Below are 14,126 nucleotides of genomic sequence, written 5' to 3'. Positions count from 1 at the left end.
TGATAATATCAAGATATATAATTCTTTGTTGTATCATCTTTTATCAAATCGACGTCCTTTGCGTGAACTTGTCCAACACAACACCATGTTTCTCTACTAAGCTTCTATTTACTTCGGAGAGCTCAGATTTTAGATCAGCAAGTTCGTGAAATTATGAATCTACGTAATCGTCTTTAACGTCAGATGCGAGGCCCTGGCGACGTACCCCATTTTTTAAAACCATCACCTGTTGACGAATACCTTTCAAATCAGATATCACACTGGCATGATCAGATTTTAACTTGGTAAATTACGATTCAAGTTCACATTTCACGTGTTGCATTTGGTCTTCTTGGGCATTATCAAGATCAGATTTGATTTCCTGTCTACCAAATTCTTCCTTTGTAGTTACGAAGAGTTTACAAAACATCAGCAAGTTTAGATTTGACCTCGGAAAGATCTGACTTTAATTCTTGCAGTTGTAACTGTCGATAATCAATATCCTCATTCGACGACATCTGAAAAATAAATAGGACATTTTCAAGTTTTTGACTGGCCTGGACAACGACCTGAACCAACTTGTACAAGAAGTTTTTACAAGAGATCCCATCAATTTCTCTGTTATTGTCCTTTGTTATTTTTCTCATCTAAGCTAAAAGTGGGTGCCAAAGAAACGAGTGAAATCCCATACATGGCTTCCTTGCATAACAAGACAAATTAGAAGAATGATGCGAAAACGGGAAAGGCTCTTCAAGAAGGCTCGAGGCTCTAAACGTGCCCCGCATTGGCAGTCCAACAAGAAATATCGTAATTTGGTCAAAATTCAGATTCACTTTGCCCATAGTAGTTATGTCAATGATATCATAGGCAGCTCCCTTGAGGAAGGTAATGGTAAACTCCTCTGGAACTACATAAAACTCTAGCGAACTAAGAGCATAGGTGTTCGCCCACTGCGAGTTGGAGGCGATGTTTTTTGATTTAAATGAAGGGAAAGCAGAGATCTTAAACAAGCACTTCCAATCAGTTTTCACTCTTGAAGACACTTCAAGCCTGCCCAGCTCCCCCAAGCCCAAACTACAAAATTGACAACCTTATAATAAAGATCCTTGGATTAGAGAAGAAATGGCAAAAACTCAAGCCTAACAAAGATACTAGCCCTGATCAAATATCACCTAGGTACTGAAGACCTACGTCCCACAATATGCTCAAATATTGCAAGTGATTTTTACTCAGTCTTATGAACGTTGTGTCCTCCCTAGGGAGAGGAAAATGGCAATTGTTACTCCCGTGTACAGCAAAGATGATAAATCCTTTCCCAAACACTACAGGCCAATCTCCTTGGCATGAATCTAGTGTAAAATCATGGAACGTGTTTTGTGCATAACCTTAACCCTCACCAACATGGCTCCCGGAAAGGCTTCTCTACTGAAATCCGACTTATTTCCGTCGTCGACGATTGGTTATCCTTGCTGACAAGCGTATCAGGAAAGATGTTCTCTTAATTGAAGTTTCAAAGGCATTTGACTCAGCACCCCACCAGACTCCTAATTAAACGTATCTATTATGACATCACTGGTAATAGTCCTTTTTTTTTTAATTGAGAACTTCCTTTTGGACAGGAGACAGTGTGTCCAGATTTCTGGTCTTCTTGGACCAGTGTTACCTCTGGTGTCCCTCAAGGCACAGTCCTAGGTCCCCTCTGGTTCCCATTTACCTCAATGATATCGTCCATAATCTTAGCTCTAAAATTATTTGCTGATGATGCTGTTCTTTTCTCCGAAATCTCAAGTGTTCATGATGTCAGTTTATTCCAATAAGACCTTGACACTCTATCGTGCTGGACCACTACTTGCATGAAATTGAAAATAAATTTTAATTTAACTAAATGTAATATGATGTCAATTATCAAGTATCCTCTTCAGTTTCCAGCTAGTTACAGGTTCTGTCATAGGCGACTAGAATTAATTTTATGTCATTAATACCTTGGTGTTTTTAAACAAGATAACCTAGAGTGGGAATCCCATGTAGAATCTGTTAAACACAAAGCTATGAAGATACTGGGTCTACTACGTAGTAGAATTTGTTTTTCTCAAAGCAGCCTAAGCGCACACTCATCTAAGCTAAGACCCAAGCGCACACTCTCTCGCAAGACCCCATGTAGAGTATGCGTCAGCTGCTTGGAATCCTTTTGAAAAACGACACATAAAAGCATTGGAGACTGTCCAACGTTGCGCTATCAGATTTGCCGTCTGCTCCGATTATTCACAGTTTTCCAGTGTAACATCTATGCAGCATTCGCTTGGCTGGGATACTCTCGAAGTCCGTCGGTATCTTAGTGCCTCTACCATGATGTATAAGGCCGTGCACAATCAGACTCACCAGGGCGGAAAGGGACCGGGCGGTGAAACGAGCGGGTCCGAGCAAAAAGGAGTGATGCAGTAGACTGGGGTCTACTAAAAAATCTTTTTAAAATGGCGGCAAGTGTTGAGATCGGCGACTCACTCGAAGAATTGGAAGAATTGTTTTTACAGGACATCACAGACGACTTTTTTGATTTGAACGAGGAAAAAAATTCTTCAGATGTTCCAGACACATAGCTGATGTTAATGTAACAAACATTTTCCCTCTGTTTTTGATTGGTTCTCTCCTATAACCTATGGCCTTTAGGTAAATCCAAGTGTTTTGATTGGTGCTTTTTTGTTCAGTACTTTGCCATACAAGCCATTTCCATGGGAAAGGTTATAAGCCATGTTTTTTTTTTTCACATTTTGTTTATATTCTGGTGAGTATTTTCACGGCTCGTGCTGTGTGTTGAAGGATCCAAAAGGCAGGTCAAAATACAAGTAACAACTTGGAAATATTAAGCTCTTACAAACCGAACTGGCGGGCGATACTGGGGAATATTGGTTGAACATTGTGGAACTAAAGATGAGCGCAGCGAGGTCCATACAAAAATGACCAAGGTGCAATATTCATCAGTATGGCTTGGGCAAGCTCGGTTAGAAAGTAGTTTATCATATGGTACTCGGGCCATGGTTGTTTCTTGAATTTGTGGCTTTTCAAAAACAAAAATTACACAGCTTATGACCGCTTCCAAAGAAATGGTGGGCATAGCAAAATCCCAACCAAGAAAGAACCAATCACAATGCTTGCATTTACCTCAAAACTACCTTACCACAGGAGGAAAAGCCGGCATGGCAAGCAACCCCCCACCCTTAGCTCAAGCTCTTGATCTGCCACTGATTACCACAATATTTTCTGTAGTTGAATGATAATTGAGCTAATTATGTGCCTTACTGTGAGTACAACAGTTTAATTATGGCTTTAGAAATCAGTCATGTTCAGAGAAATTATTGGCACAGGATTTGGGTAAAGTGTTGTTTATTGTCATTATTGAGAGCTTACTGAACACAGGCTGACCAGAGTGCACCTCAGGCTAAATGACATACCATCGTAGCTTACTAGTTAGTATGAAGAGTTGTGTAGTTAGTGTCAAGAGAATTTGGTAAGCCTATTTATAGTTAGCTCTCATAAGCAGAAATGGTAACATGCTATTTTCAAAACAAAATAGAAAATAGAGCTAAATATTGTTACCTATTACCATTAATTATCTGAAAATAAAAGTCCTGCCTTCCACATTGTGTACACTGTGTGACATTGCAAATCTTCTAATTTGCATAATCTAAAAAAATAATTTAAACTGGAAAAATGAGACAAGATATTACAAAGTCAGAAATGCTATCGCCCTCATTTTTTGAATGACCGTCTTACTTCACTCAAATTTGAGCAGCTTACGACGAAAATACTTGAGTTATATTCCAACAGACAAAATAGTATTGAGTTTTGGGTCAAAAATATCAAAAAGGCCTTTGAATAATACACTACTGGTGGCCCAAAAATAAAGAAAGAAAACTATATTTCCGGTTCGTCGGGAGGATATTTTTGGCAGCCATTAATTGCACCGGAAGCGCGGAAGGAGCGCTCGTGCCAGTCCTTCTCCGCATCACACATTGGACGAAGAGCGGACTGCCCGTTTCACCGCCCTATGTATAAGCGCCCTGGACTCACTTAACATTTCCGGCATCTGTCACCTTAGCTTATAGAAGCAATCGCTCCAACCACCCAGTTCAGACATACCTTTGCCCGCACTAATGCATGTAAGTTCTCTTTTTTCCCTGTTGTCATCCCCCTCTGGAATGATCTTTCCATGGCAGCTGTTACTGCTTAGTCTGTTACTGCCTTCCAAGAGAATGCTTTGCCAACCATTTAAGTAACAGAGGACGTTTTCCGTGTTTCCATAGCCTCATCTACACACGAGGCGGAGTTGGGAGAATTCAGGAGACAGTTATGCAACTAATTCTCACAGGGAGTGTTCTTCGCTAACACCGACACTCTCGTCAACTTTGTCTTTACTTATTATCTTATTTTTTAACTTTATCTCTTGTAAAGAGACATTAGAGCGAAAGCTGAATACTGCTGTTCAAACGAGAATAACTGACTATTTTGCCAATAAGTAATTTCAAGCACTGTACGTATTTAAGTTAATGTTTGACTGTGCATAAATGAAAGAGATACCATTCTTACAGAATTAGCCCACGAAATAATGGTATAAATGAGCGACTTAATATTTTGTGTTCTTATAGACTTACCTACGGAAAATGGCTACTTTGTACGCTACAGGCGTTCAGTTTGTTGATGTTAATTTTTTGTTTTATATCTTTTGACTTACACAACCCGCTTTTATAGGATTTTTACTCTAAAAAGGTCACCTAGAATTTTCGGGAGCCTTCTTTCTGGGTGACATCTTCGAAAAGGTAACTTTTGATACCTATAGTTTTCGGATCACTAGCCTTTCAGCTAGGAAATCTGAACAGATGAAAAATTTTCAGGGGATAAAAATATGCCTATATCTACCATTTAAATACCAAAATACGTTTAACAATGCTATGTTTAAGTGGTTTTGACCTATATTCTCGATGGGTGCCCCTGTTCATTGTAGTGTGTGTTACGTAATCGACATTTTTGATCGATGGGGGTTCACGTTTGGTTAACAATTGGGAACACTTTCATATGCATGCTCTCAGACATTGCAACTGTTTCATTGGTCTAGGAATTTCCATATTTTGATCATGCATGACAGGGATTAAGTTTGGGTCAGATTCTTTTGAGTCCGGTTTATTTCCACGCTTGTTCAACATGAACTTAGTAAGAGACCATGAAGTGCCTTTAGGTAAAATAAGGACGCTATTTTGCGGGAAAGGTCACAAAGACACTTTATATTCCTGGGTGGTATGTATATTATCAGCTGTCTGCAATGCTGTAAACCTTGGGTTTGCGCTTAGCTTTGGAGTCTTATTTCCGGAGTTAATTGACTATTTTGAAGAGACGAGAGAAAGAGCAGGTTAGTCATCAGGCGTACCTTAATGTGTTTTTTCCTGTCTTCCACAGTTGCATTAGCCTCCCAGATCATCAGACTTTTTTCGCCTCTTGTTTCACCAGCTGGATGCTCTCGCATGCTACAGTTTCCCATGGTCTCAGAGGCTCTTTTTATATTAATTCTTCTTCTTCTCGGACTACACTTAGCCGCGAAGAGCGACAACGAACGACGAGTCGGCGAGACAATCAGTCGTTCGTTGTCGCGGTTGTGTCGGAGAAGAATAACAAGAAGAAGAAAACCTCTGGGACCAGAATACATCTTTTTTACGATATATTACGAAACAGTTATTGACGATTCACGCCTCAGTGGCAAGGTCGATCTGTTTTCTCGGCTTAAGGCGATGGCCTCAGCGGTCGTTGCATCGTTTTTAATTCACAGAATGACCAACTGCGGGTATAACTCCCATTTAAAATGTTCACAATATCCTTCTTAGCACCCCAGAAAACTGCAAAATTTGAGGCGGTGTAGACCGTCACCCTTATTACGTAACGGATCGCAGTTCTTTTGTTCAGTGACTACTGAAACATTTCATTCTGGTATTTATAGTGGTCACTCAACAAAAGAACTTTGATGCTTTACGTAATAAGTGGTAAGGCCTGTTATTCAGCCCGAAATAAAAAAATTCCTTGTAGGCTTGACTGCAGAATACCCTGGGACAGGGCACTAGTTACCGTTTGTACTAGTAGAAGTAAAATATTATGCTACTAGCAGTGCCCCGATAGCAGTGCTCAATTTTGGCCTAAATTATGCTCAAATTATGCCACTTTTTCCTAAAATTATTCCTTTTGCAAAACAAGCGAAAATTTGAGCACTGATACCTTCGTTATTAATGGCAACACTAGCTAGCTATTTTCTTTGTCTGTGACATTATGTTCGTCACGCACTTATTTTAACAACGCCTTCCATGCAGAATACAAATACGATCGTGTAGCGAAAATATTTTGGTATCACAATCTCGTCTTCTATTGTATTTTGCTTTCACTGAGGCAAAGCAACAGCCTCCGTTTGCTGGTTCAAATTCCCTCAGAGAGCTGCACGTTTTCGGGCGGTGTGTCTCATTCGCAAATGAGAGGCACTGGGATCAACACTTCCGAGCAGGCCTTCCCACCATAACATTGACCAAAAATGGTCTCAGGCTTATAATATATACCGATGATGCTAGCAGTGCTACTTTTAAAACAAAAAACAATCAGCAAAAAATATGCTAGCTCCCTCAATTAATTATGCCAAAAATTTTGCTAGCACAATCTGTAAAAGCTAACGTGGGACTTTCCTTTTTTTTTTTTTTTCTTTTCTTTTTTTTTTTTTTTTTTTTTTTTTGTAGCCGGCTTCGCGGCTCGCAGAAAACAATTTAACTCTAGTTCAGGCATGTAATTTATTCAAGCGAGAAATTCAAGTAGTAAAATGAAGATTAAGAAAATAACACAAACAGCGGTGATAAACATTGTATTCCAACGCATTTTTATAAAACTTGGCGTTTCGTATGCTAGTCAACACACATTTTCAAAATCATTTTCAATCATTTTCAAAGTCAAGCTACGATGGCCTAAGAACAAGAGTTTATTAAATGAAGATGTCATGCATGCTAACCGTTCATGCAAAATAGAAGTTAGATAGACCATAGCAGTTAGATAAGCAAGTTATACTAAAAATCAAGTTTTTTTCTTTGAATTTCAAAACTAGGTTAGCTAAAAATTACGTTACCCAAGTTCTAAGCCTTGATTTCAAAAAGACACCTGTTTATTTCAACTAGAATTTTCTATTTAATGGTCCCGCCATTGCTAATTTTAAAATCTGGAGGGAAATGGATCGAGGAGAAAATGACGTCAAAGACTCAATAGTTTAAGAATGAAATGCGCGTGTACGCGGCTTAATTAAAATGCAGCACGGGAGTTTCGGGCTTTCAGACGTTTAAACTCGTATTTTGCATATGTAATAAGCTGAGTTTACACGCTGAAATTTTAAGCTTTAGTGAGTAAATGACGCCACTTTTCCCTGGATTCAACCCTCTGAGGTCCAATCCATCAGTGCAGAACGTGAGTAATGGCGGACCGTGAAGTCCAAAACTTACACTCAAAGTAAGCAGCCTTTGGATAAAAATAATAGTTCAAAATTTTGCCAGTCAAGCGTCGAGCAATTACACTTTCCAATTCTAAAGAAAAAAAGGAATTTATTTATTTTAATCTTAGTAGCACTTTAAGCAGTTGCAGGCAAGCCCAAAAAAATTCATGCAGGCTTGAGAGGGTTTGGAACCCAGGACCATGCATGCGTTTTCGCTGCACTTAATACTCTACGTGCAAGTAAGCTCAAAAATGGACAATTGTGAGTTCAAGATATGTGTACCATATCCTGACAAAGGTGAATGACATGGATTTAGAAGATATGAAATGTCATATGTTTGAACTGTGGATTGAATATAAAATGGTTCATGGCAGTCATTTGCAAGAGCAGGTGTAGCACAATCGCTCAATCGTGGCTCCGTTTCATGAGCCTCCCTATGCAGTGATGACACAGTGGTGAATGCACTCGCCTCCCACCAATGTGGCCCTGGTTCGTTTTCAGACTCGGCGTCATATGTGAGTTGAGTTTGTTGGTTCTCTGCTCTGCACCGAGAGGTTTTTCCTCCGGGTACTCCGGTTTTCCCCTCTCCTCAAAAACCAACTTTTGATTTGATTTAGGGTAATTTGTTGTTTTCAGTTCACAGTGTCCGCAATCAGTGCTCCAGTGCTAGAAGAAAAGACACTTAAATAAAGTTCCTTTCCTTCCCTTAAGATTTTTGTTAATCGCAGCCTGAACTTTCTGATAAAAAGGTTCTTATAAAAAAATAGTTTATGTGATGATCTACCTAACTCTTGTTTGATTTCCATTCCGTCGTTCAGATATATCAAATTTCTTATATTTTAAATTCATAGTTTATGTATGTTTTGGAGAATTTCAAGTGTAGTCAACAGTCCATCCCAAATTTGTCTTGTCCCCATAAAGAAACAATAGACCAAATCGGCTAACTCAATAGGCCATTTCCGAGTTCATGTCTACCTCCGCTTCAAAGCGAGTCTAAGTGCGAAGGTTTTGTGATGGTAATTAGTTCTACTTTACATAAGAATGACTACTAATTTTCATAACAAAAACTTCGCACTTGGCCTCGCTTTGAAGAGGAGCCAGGCAAGAACTCGGAAATGGCCTATTTTGTTCCAGCAGGAGCCCATGAGCACGAGCTTGCCTCTCCCAAATAGACCCTATCTTTCTATTTTTAGCACGCCACGGATTCTTCGGCTCTGCACTCTCGGCAGTTTACAATGGCCAATCAGAATAAAATTATTGTCAAACGAAGACAAAAGTAGCAAAACAATGTATGCAAATTGTGCAAATTGATGTAAATGCTGGTCTCCTGCTGAAGGTTAGTTCCAAAAATAAAAAGATGTGCGAAAAGGTTGACACAAGGATATAGTGCATAGGGAGGCTCCTACTCAAAGGCTCTGGGCTCCTGGTCCCAGGTATTTCCACATCATTTAAATGTGAATGTTACATTGTAATGCAAATGCAATAAGCAAAAACCTTAAACTGAGAGATTAGAACTAGTACAATATTGAGTTAACCGAATTGGTCTATTGATTATTTTCCCGCAAAATTTGGTTTAAGAAATATACACTTTTCTGACGCTGATGGGGACAAACCTTACTCTTACTCTTCGATGATAGACTCTTGGTGTAGCTTCATAATCCCTCAGTGATTTTGCTAGTAAAAGAAGCATGTTACGCTACTGGGAGTGTCCATTGTTACAATGGTCTTTAAATTGGTAACTGATGATCATTCATCTAAATTAGGAGCTCATTAAGGCTCATACTTGGCCTACAATGCTAGACATATTTAGTTGGAACACTTAGGAAATGGTCCAGAATCATCACGTTACAAGATCGTAGCTCATCCCCCTCCCCCCAATTCAATGTTGTGTGAGAACTTTTCGGCTACTGCTATTAGTTGTGAAAATCAACATTGGATGAGGGGGAAAACGGGGACGGGTGTTCCAACAAATGTGACGAGTATTTCCCGAGTAGATTTATTTCTAGAACCCCTTAATTGGGAGATCCAGCACGCCCACTACTACTACTACTACTACTACTACTACTACTACTACTACTACTACTACTACTACTACTACTACTACTACTACTACTACTACTACTACTACTACTACTACTACTAATAATAATAATAATAATAATAATACTAATAATAATAATAATAATAATATTAATAATAATAATAATAATCAATTTTATTTATAGAGGGTAACACACAACAGTAATCACTGAAAAACTAGTGGCCCTCTTATAAATATATACAGAAAAAAAGAAAATATTAAAAATGAAAAATAAGAAGGTTCAAAATTTGCAATGACAACATGAAGGGTAATATGAGATACATTGGGTAAAGACCAACAGTTAGAACAGGGAAATAGAAAATTAGATTATAAAATGGTCTAATTCCTTTTGACTGTCCATAAAATGTTTGAAAATTAATTTTTTAAAGCTTGTAAGAGTAGACTGGTTTTTATGGACAGGCAACATATTCCAGAGGCGGCTAGTCGATACTGAGAAAGACCTTCCGCCATCGGTCTCCCGATTGAATCGGGGGCAGATAAGGTTTAGATGACCATGCCTGCTCGATCTTCCATTCACGTCTACATTTCTAACAAGCATGTGGGTGAGATAAGGTGGGCACTCCCCAAAAATCCGTTTGTATACCAATACAGACTTATTTATTCTCGTTTCATGATAAGATGAAACCCAACCTAATTGTTTAAAAAGTTTCACACTGTTCGCTTTTGTGTCAGCACCCAGTATTACACGGGCTGCCCGTTTCTGTAGCCTGAACACTTTCCTAATGTTTTCTACAGAGCAGGATGTCCTCTCGGTTGAGGCATACAGCATTGTCTGCTTAATCCTTGCGTTATAATAAGATTTCCTTTGATCAAGAGGCAGTGAGCGTCTAATTTTCCGCAACACAGCGATTCTCTGTGCTAACCTCTTGCATAGGTCATCCACAAGCTGGTCAAAGGAGAGCTGACTGTCAATTGTCACTCCGAGCGGTTTGTGTGAGTGTACTTGATTAAGTTCAGAAGACTTTAAGCGTAGTTGAAGGGTGGAATTTTCTATCTTTTTCACCAAACGTTTCCCTGTAACAAGCATCGACTTTGTTTTGGACTCATTTAACAACACTTTATTTCTTGATGACCAATTTAAGACTTCAACAATGTCCTCCTGTAGGCCCTCAGAGACAGCATTGGGGGCCGCCTGATAGTGAGCAGAGTGGCTGATTGTAGTGTCATCAGCATATATATCAGCAACATAGTGCTGCAATGCTTCGGGAAGATCATTAATAAATACAAGGAATAAAATAGGACCTAAAATACTACCCTGTGGCACACCGAGCGTCACAGATTTTTTGGTAGAATGGCAGCCGTCTATATTTACAAACTGGCTTCTACCGCTCAAATAGTCGCGAAACAGGTGAAGAAAAGTCTCGTTCTCCTTAAGGAAATTGCTCAAGTATTCACATATGTGTTTCTCTAATATTTTAGAGAGAATAGGAAGTAACAGAAATCGGTCTGTAGTAGTTTTGTACCAGGCGTCAACTACATCGTTAGGATCCTCAAACACAAAGGCGCAGTCCCAGGGAACTCATGCAATGATGAAATTGTTCCTTTTTGAAACTCTTTATGTCGCGATATGTTATAGTGTATTGATTTCCATTGTTCATTGGGGGTAAGAATTTTCTATTAACAATGACTGGGAGGTGATAGGACATCCCAGAAGACCTCACATTGTGAAGGCGCTCCGGATGACTGCTCCAAATGTGGTCAAGGCAAGTTTTTGACACGGGTCTGGTAATACCATGAACAAGTTGGGACATATTCAAATTACGCATTGCTTTGATAATGGATTCCTGGATTCTGAGCAATATCGCCACACAAAATAAGAAGATTTACGGCCAAGAGGTCTCTGGTTAGCCATAGAATAGCAATTGCCTTTGTATATTGTTGTCGACCATAGTAATGGCGGACCGCTTCGTCGGTTGGCTTTTGGAAGTAGTAACGCGCGATACGTCAGTATCGCCGAGCTTGTGTGTGTTTTCTTTTTGCAAAAAAGACTAAGCAGAAGGGCAAACTGGACCACTTTTATCGGAGCACGAAAAAGTCGTGCCATCGTATTCGAGCTCTCAAATTCTTTCACATGGACGGCCTGCTGTTAAAGCCAATCAAAACAGAGCCACCTCAGCGTCGAGGGAAATTTACTTTTTACGGAAAAAATCCGTTCCTAAAACTAAGTTTGCTGGGGAAGGGGTTGACTCAAGGAATTAGTGGAGATAGCGGCTCCCCTGAGCTCCTAGTTAAACTCAAAATGTTCCAAACCAGAGTAGCATTTAACTATGCTCGATTGCCAAACTAGTGACGCGTGAACCTTATTAGCCGACAGGGAACGGCGAACGGAGAATAGGGTAATGAGAAACGGGAAAAGGGGAACCTTTAAAACTGGAAATTTTTAAAAATATTCCCGCTTTTAAAGATTCCCCGATCTCCATTTCCAGTGATCCTCCTTAAAATGTTCAAGAAAGTTCTTTACGTTCTAATCCGGGACTTGATTTCTACTTTTCACAATCCACTTTTCTTATTGTTGGCCTTGGCACCCATGCTTGGCGTTCAGCCAGAATCAGTACTGTAAAAAAACTTTAAAGGATTTTAATATTGTTTTCAGCATTTTGTGTTTGTTTGTTTGTTATTGCTTTTTTTTTTTGCCTGAGAATAATCTGTTTTCATTGGGACTTTTCAACTTCAACTTAAATAGATTCCCATGATATAAATGAGATTTGCAGACGATCCAATCATTACTGAGAGGCGTAAGGGCCGATTTACACGGTTCGATTTTTGTCGCATGCAACAACGGCTTACGACAGGCCCACGACATGATTTACGATTGTTGTGTACGTCAGAAAAAATGTCGTAGCTTTTTACTAACATGTTTTAAAACGCTGCGACAATCGTAAGTCATGTCGTAGGCGTGTCGTGAGCTTGTCGCATGCGACAAAAGTCGTACCGAGTAAATCGGCCCTAAGCGAGCATTGCAAATACCCACGGATTCACCACTTATATTGATGTGTCATTTATCATTGACAGCTTTCGTTGGCTCGGCAACCTTGGGCATGGCGTGGTTTGCAAGTCCGCTGGCTGGCTATCTCTGTGATCGCTTCAGTTGTCGAACCACGACTTTTTCAGGTGGATTACTTTGTGCAACAGGCTTGGTAACCACTTCCTTTGTTCAGAGCCTCACTCACATGTATTTCACGTACAGCTTAATCTTCGGCTTAGGAGCTTCTTTCATCTACAACGCGTGTTATCTCGTAATTGGACAGTATTTTGCGAAAAAATTGTCCACAGCTACAGGCATTATAGCATTGGGTGCAAGCCTGGGAGTTCTATACACAGGACCGTTGCTTCAAATACTTTTGGACGCTTTTGGACGGAGAGAAAGTTTGAGAATAATGACAGCATTTTACAGGTTAATTTGCATCCTCAGTTTGGCTTTTAACCCAAACGTGGACAACAATACCCCAAACGAAACAAATCTCGAAAATGATAGCAAAGAAACAAAAAACGAAGAAAAGAAAGGCATCTCTCTGTACTGCAGCGTTTGGATATCTCCTACCTTCACCGCTGCAACGATTTCTTTTATGGCTGCAAGTTTTGGAATGTACATCATTTACATCAATTTAGTAAGTTTGTCATTGCTACACTTATACTTATTCAAAATACCGGTATATTAATTTTCTGAATGCCATATTAATTGTGGTAGTATCATGCTGTAGATGTCCTACAAAACTGGCCAGTTCCCTTCCTCAGTTGTCCTACGATAGAACGAGTTAAACTAGACCCTCCGTGAGGGTACACTGGGTTGCCTGTGGTACGGGCACCGTTCCAGACAATTTTTTTCAAGTTGGGCGGTCATTAAGGAGTCATACCAGACGAGGCCCTTTGGCTCACAGGTCCTCACACGTTCGTACGACGAAACAGACCTGTCCTTGCGTAATATGTAGCTCTAACAGTGCACGATATAGTTTTGGTATTGTCTATCATTGTAGTGCCATGGTAGAAGTCTTGGGTAAATAGTCTGAGAAGACATGTGGTTACTAGCAAAGTACTGAACCCAGAAAGATTGAAGAAAATAAATGGGAAGTGAGAAACACTGGCTTCTGGGCTGACATGTTGATAAACTTCTTTTGACCACAAGTTTAAGCGTGCCCTCTGAGCATCGGACAGCGTTTCACTGAAGTTAAGCCCTGTTGGGTGGGGTTAGTGTTTGGATGGGAGACCACAATAATATACCCCTCATAAAACAGAAGCATCGGACCGAAAATACTATTAACGCTAACAAATGCGAACTCAGCAAGGTACAGATTTTGTTAGCTTGCTTTATGCAAAAACAAATATTGATGCAAAAGTAAATAAATATTGATACAAAGTTTTTAGAAAGAGCAGGACGATCGCTCGAGAATAACATATTTACGACATGAAAACAACATTTATTTTGAACCGTGAATATAGAATATAAAAAGTTACGATCAGCGACAAACATTTTGGGGGATTTTTGCAACGTTCAATTTTGTTATTGTACGTTTTGGCTAAACAAATAAATCGCAAAATCGAAAGTGACAT

At 39.6% G+C, this 14,126-nt stretch overlaps 1 protein-coding gene across 1 annotated transcript; it reads left to right on the top strand.

Moving 5' to 3' along the window:
• The first annotated feature begins 5,161 nt into the window (after positions 1–5,161).
• On the top strand, positions 5,162–14,126 carry LOC137979533 (monocarboxylate transporter 10-like). Its single transcript, XM_068826804.1, has 2 exons — positions 5,162–5,380; positions 12,591–14,126. The coding sequence occupies exons 1-2, from the start codon at positions 5,176–5,178 to the stop codon at positions 13,235–13,237; spliced, it is 852 nt and encodes a 283-aa protein (XP_068682905.1). The 5' UTR covers positions 5,162–5,175; the 3' UTR covers positions 13,238–14,126.

The sequence above is a fragment of the Montipora foliosa genome, chromosome 12 (genome assembly GCF_036669935.1).
Source record: "Montipora foliosa isolate CH-2021 chromosome 12, ASM3666993v2, whole genome shotgun sequence".
Lineage (NCBI taxonomy): Eukaryota > Metazoa > Cnidaria > Anthozoa > Scleractinia > Acroporidae > Montipora > Montipora foliosa.
The sequence above is the reverse complement of the archived record's forward strand: the minus strand, read 5'-3'. Positions and strand labels throughout refer to the sequence as shown.

Coding starts and splice junctions, on each gene's coding strand:
- LOC137979533 (XM_068826804.1), top strand. CDS start 5,176: ATGAACTTAGTAAGAGACCATGAAGTGCCTTTAGGTAAAATAAGGACG. Junction 5,381..12,590: donor AGAGACGAGAGAAAGAGCAG/GTTAGTCATCAG, acceptor TATCATTGACAG/CTTTCGTTGGCTCGGCAACC.